At 32.5% G+C, this 6090-nt stretch overlaps 1 protein-coding gene across 1 annotated transcript in view; it reads right to left on the bottom strand.

Moving 5' to 3' along the window:
* CHMP3 (charged multivesicular body protein 3) overlaps positions 1-5635 on the bottom strand; it is a 25374-nt gene extending 19739 nt beyond the window's left edge. Inside the window, exon 1 of the mRNA XM_075848850.1 lies at positions 5523-5635. Coding sequence (XP_075704965.1) covers positions 5523-5567 — 45 coding nt within the window. The 5' untranslated portion in view covers positions 5568-5635. The remainder of the gene's footprint in view (positions 1-5522) is intronic.
* Positions 5636-6090: the final 455 nt, after the last annotated feature.

Here is a 6090-nt window from a genome sequence, read left to right on the forward strand (position 1 = left end):
CATATATAATATACAGGAGAGGGTGATATATATATATAATAGACAAGAGAGGGTGACATAATATACAGGAGAGGGTGACATAATAGACAGGAGAGGGTGACATAATAGACAGGAGAGGGTGATATATATAATAGACAGGAGAGGGTGATATATATAATAGACAAGAGAGGGTGACATAATATACAGGAGAGGGTAACATTTTATACAGGAGAGGGTGACATATATATATATATATAATATACAGGAGAGGGTGACATATATAATATACAGGAGAGGGTGACATATATAATATACAGGAGAGGGTGACATATATAATATACAGGAGAGGGTGATATATATAATATACAGGAGAGGGTGATACATATATAATATACAGGAGAGGGTGATATATATATATAATAGACAAGAGAGGGTGACATAATAGACAGGAGAGGGTGACATAATAGACAGGAGAGGGTGACATAATAGACAGGAGAGGGTGATATATATAATAGACAGGAGAGGGTGACATAATATACAGGAGAGGGTAACATTTTATACAGGAGAGAGTGACATATATATATATAATATACAGGAGAGGGTGACATTTTATACAGGAGAGGGTGGTATATATATATATATATAATATACAGGAGAGGGTGACATATATAATATACAGGAGAGGGTGACATATATATATATATATATATATATACAGGAGAGGGTGGTATATATATATATAATATACAGGAGAGGGTGATATAATTAACAGGAGAGGGTGACATATATAATATACAGGAGAGGGTGACATATATATATATATATATATATAATAGACAGGAGAGGGTGATATATATATATAATATACAGGAGAGGGTGATATAATATACAGGAGAGGGTGATATATATAATATACAGGAGAGGGTGATATATATAATATACAGGAGAGGGTGATATATATAATATACAGGAGAGGGTGATATATATATATATAATATACAGGAGAGGGTGGTATATAATATACAGGAGAGGGTGATATATATATATAATATACAGGAGAGGGTGATATATATATAATATACAGGAGAGGGTGATATATATATATAATATACAGGAGAGGGTGATATATATAATATACAGGAGAGGGTGATATATATAATATACAGGAGAGGGTGATATATATAATATACAGGAGAGGGTGATATAATATACAGGAGAGGGTGACATAATATACAGGAGAGGGTGATATATATAATATACAGGAGAGGGTGATATATATATATATATAATAGACAGGAGAGGGTGACATAATATACAGGAGAGGGTGGTATATAATATACAGGAGAGGGTGATATAATATACAGGAGAGGGTGACATATATAATATACAGGAGAGGGTGACATATATATATATATATATAATAGACAGGAGAGGGTGATATATATATATATAATATACAGGAGAGGGTGATATAATATACAGGAGAGGGTGATATATATATACAATATACAGGAGAGGGTGACATATATAATAGACAGGAGAGGGTGATATATATATAATATACAGGAGAGGGTGACATAATATACAGGAGAGGGTGATATATATAATATACAGGAGAGGGTGACATATATAATAGACAGGAGAGGGTGACATATATATATAATATACAGGAGAGGGTGATATATATATATAATATACAGGAGAGGGTGATATATATAATATACAGGAGAGGGTGATATATATAATATACAGGAGAGGGTGATATATATATAATATACAGGAGAGGGTGATATATATAATATACAGGAGAGGGTGATATATATATATATAATATACAGGAGAGGGTGATATATATATAATATACAGGAGAGGGTGGTATATAATATACAGGAGAGGGTGATATATATATAATATACAGGAGAGGGTGATATATATATAATATACAGGAGAGGGTGATATATATATAATATACAGGAGAGGGTGATATATATAATATACAGGAGAGGGTGATATATATAATATACAGGAGAGGGTGATATATATAATATACAGGAGAGGGTGACATAATATACAGGAGAGGGTGATATATATATATATATAATATACAGGAGAGGGTGATATATATATATATATATAATATACAGGAGAGGGTGATATATATAATATACAGGAGAGGGTGATATATATAATATACAGGAGAGGGTGATATATATATAATATACAGGAGAGGGTGATATATATAATATACAGGAGAGGGTGATATATAATATACAGGAGAGGGTGATATAATATACAGGAGAGGGTGATATAATATACAGGAGAGGGTGACATAATATACAGGAGAGGGTGATATATATAATATACAGGAGAGGGTGATATATATATATAATATACAGGAGAGGGTGACATAATATACAGGAGAGGGTGATATATATATAATATACAGGAGAGGGTGATATATATATATATATATATAGACGAGAGGGTGACATAATATACAGGAGAGGGTGATATATATAATATACAGGAGGGGTGATATATATATATAATATACAGGAGAGGGTGATATATATAATATACAGGAGAGGGTGATATATATAATATACAGGAGAGGGTGATATATATAATATACAGGAGAGGGTGATATATATAATATACAGGAGAGGGTGATATATATAATAGACAGGAGAGGGTGACATATATAATAGACAGGAGAGGGTGATATATATATAATATACAGGAGAGGGTGACATAATATACAGGAGAGGGTGATATATATAATATACAGGAGAGGGTGACATATATAATAGACAGGAGAGGGTGACATATATATATAATATACAGGAGAGGGTGATATATATATATAATATACAGGAGAGGGTGATATATATAATATACAGGAGAGGGTGATATATATAATATACAGGAGAGGGTGATATATATATAATATACAGGAGAGGGTGATATATATAATATACAGGAGAGGGTGATATATATATATATAATATACAGGAGAGGGTGATATATATATAATATACAGGAGAGGGTGATATATATATAATATACAGGAGAGGGTGATATATATATAATATACAGGAGAGGGTGATATATATAATAGACAGGAGAGGGTGATATATATATATAATATACAGGAGAGGGTGGTATATAATATACAGGAGAGGGTGATATATATATAATATACAGGAGAGGGTGATATATATATAATATACAGGAGAGGGTGATATATATATAATATACAGGAGAGGGTGATATATATATAATATACAGGAGAGGGTGATATATATAATATACAGGAGAGGGTGATATATATAATATACAGGAGAGGGTGATATATATAATATACAGGAGAGGGTGATATATATAATATACAGGAGAGGGTGATATATATAATATACAGGAGAGGGTGACATAATATACAGGAGAGGGTGATATATATATATATATATATAATATACAGGAGAGGGTGATATATATATATATATATAATATACAGGAGAGGGTGACATAATATACAGGAGAGGGTGATATATATAATATACAGGAGAGGGTGATATATATAATATACAGGAGAGGGTGATATATATAATATACAGGAGAGGGTGATATATATATAATATACAGGAGAGGGTGATATATATAATATACAGGAGAGGGTGATATATATAATATACAGGAGAGGGTGATATAATATACAGGAGAGGGTGATATAATATACAGGAGAGGGTGACATAATATACAGGAGAGGGTGATATATATAATATACAGGAGAGGGTGATATATATATATAATATACAGGAGAGGGTGACATAATATACAGGAGAGGGTGATATATATATAATATACAGGAGAGGGTGATATATATATATATATATATATATATAATAGACGAGAGGGTGACATAATATACAGGAGAGGGTGATATATATAATATACAGGAGAGGGTGATATATATATAATATACAGGAGAGGGTGATATATATAATATACAGGAGAGGGTGATATATATAATATACAGGAGAGGGTGATATATATAATATACAGGAGAGGGTGATATATATAATATACAGGAGAGGGTGATATATATAATATACAGGAGAGGGTGACCTTTTATACAGGAGAGGGTGATATATATATAATAGACAGGAGAGGGTGATATATATATAATATACAGGAGAGGGTGACATAATATACAGGAGAGGGTGGTATATATATAATAGACAGGAGAGGGTGATATATATATAATATACAGGAGAGGGTGACATAATATACAGGAGAGGGTGATAGATATATAATATACAGGAGAGGGTGATATATATAATATACAGGAGAGGGTGATATATATAATATACAGGAGAGGGTGATATATATAATATACAGGAGAGGGTGATATATATAATATACAGGAGAGGGTGACATTTATACAGGAGAGGGTGGTATATATAATATACAGGAGAGGGTGATATATATAATATACAGGAGAGGGTGATATATATAATATACAGGAGAGGGTGATATATATAATATACAGGAGAGGGTGATATATATAATATACAGGAGAGGGTGATATATATAATATACAGGAGAGGGTGATATATATAATATACAGGAGAGGGTGATATATATAATATACAGGAGAGGGTGATATATATAATATACAGGAGAGGGTGATATATATAATATACAGGAGAGGGTTATATATATAATATACAGGAGAGGGTGATATATATAATATACAGGAGAGGGTGATATATATAATATACAGGAGAGGGTGATATATATAATATACAGGAGAGGGTGATATATATAATATACAGGAGAGGGTGATATATATAATATACAGGAGAGGGTGACATTTTATACAGGAGAGGGTGATATATATATAATAGACAGGAGAGGGTGATATATATATAATATACAGGAGAGGGTGACATAATATACAGGAGAGGGTGGTATATATATAATAGACAGGAGAGGGTGATATATATATAATATACAGGAGAGGGTGACATAATATACAGGAGAGGGTGGTATATAATATACAGGAGAGGGTGATATATATATAATATACAGGAGAGGGTGATATATATATATAATATACAGGAGAGGGTGATATATATATATATAATATACAGGAGAGGGTGATATATATATATAATATACAGGAGAGGGTGACATAATATACAGGAGAGGGTGGTATATAATATACAGGAGAGGGTGATATATATATAATATACAGGAGAGGGTGACATAATATACAGGAGAGGGTGATATATATATAATATACAGGAGAGGGTGATATATATATAATATACAGGAGAGGGTGATATATATATAATATACAGGAGAGGGTGATCGTACAGTTAGAAATGTACATATGATATAAAGTTTGATACAGGAATTATATAGTAACATATGTGTGTAGTTCACGCAATGACATTTCAGTAATTTATACAGCACCACTTCATAACATAACGTAAGAAGTAATAAGATGTCCGTAAACCCCCTGCTCTACATTCACTCACCAAGTCCTTCGGCGGCCTCTCCTGTGTTTTCCCGAACAGCCCCATTTCTATCTGCCCGACAACTACAACACAGGGCTAGAGACTTTCCTCAGCACTTCCGGTGTCAATAACTTCCGTCTTCCGCCCAACTCTACACTTCCTTCTTTACACTTCCGCCCTTAGTAGAACGTCAGGTTTTAGGTCATACGCTGTGCTCACGAGACGTACGTGCGTTCATTGAGTTGTATGAGACGCTGTAGGTCCAATAAGTTTATTCTTAATAGTAGTATAAGAACATAATATGTAACTATACAATACGTATTACACAACTGTAGGCAATACATCGCTTTTTGTTTCTTTTTAAAAATATTTATATAACTTTATTATTCAACATACAAAAGAAAAAAGAAGGGCAAAAATTCCCCTCACTGCTCCCAAATAACGGAAAAAATAGAGGGAAGACGTCAACATATTAAGCCCCGCCCCTAACAATAAACCATGCCTCTAAAATGGGCTCTAGTGTGCCCCATATTCCTGCCATCCAGTGAAAAAAAAAAAAATCTGTTCCTCACGCTAGTGCGTCTGCTTT

Source organism: Rhinoderma darwinii, chromosome 1, assembly GCF_050947455.1.
Source record: "Rhinoderma darwinii isolate aRhiDar2 chromosome 1, aRhiDar2.hap1, whole genome shotgun sequence".
Taxonomy (NCBI): domain Eukaryota; kingdom Metazoa; phylum Chordata; class Amphibia; order Anura; family Rhinodermatidae; genus Rhinoderma; species Rhinoderma darwinii.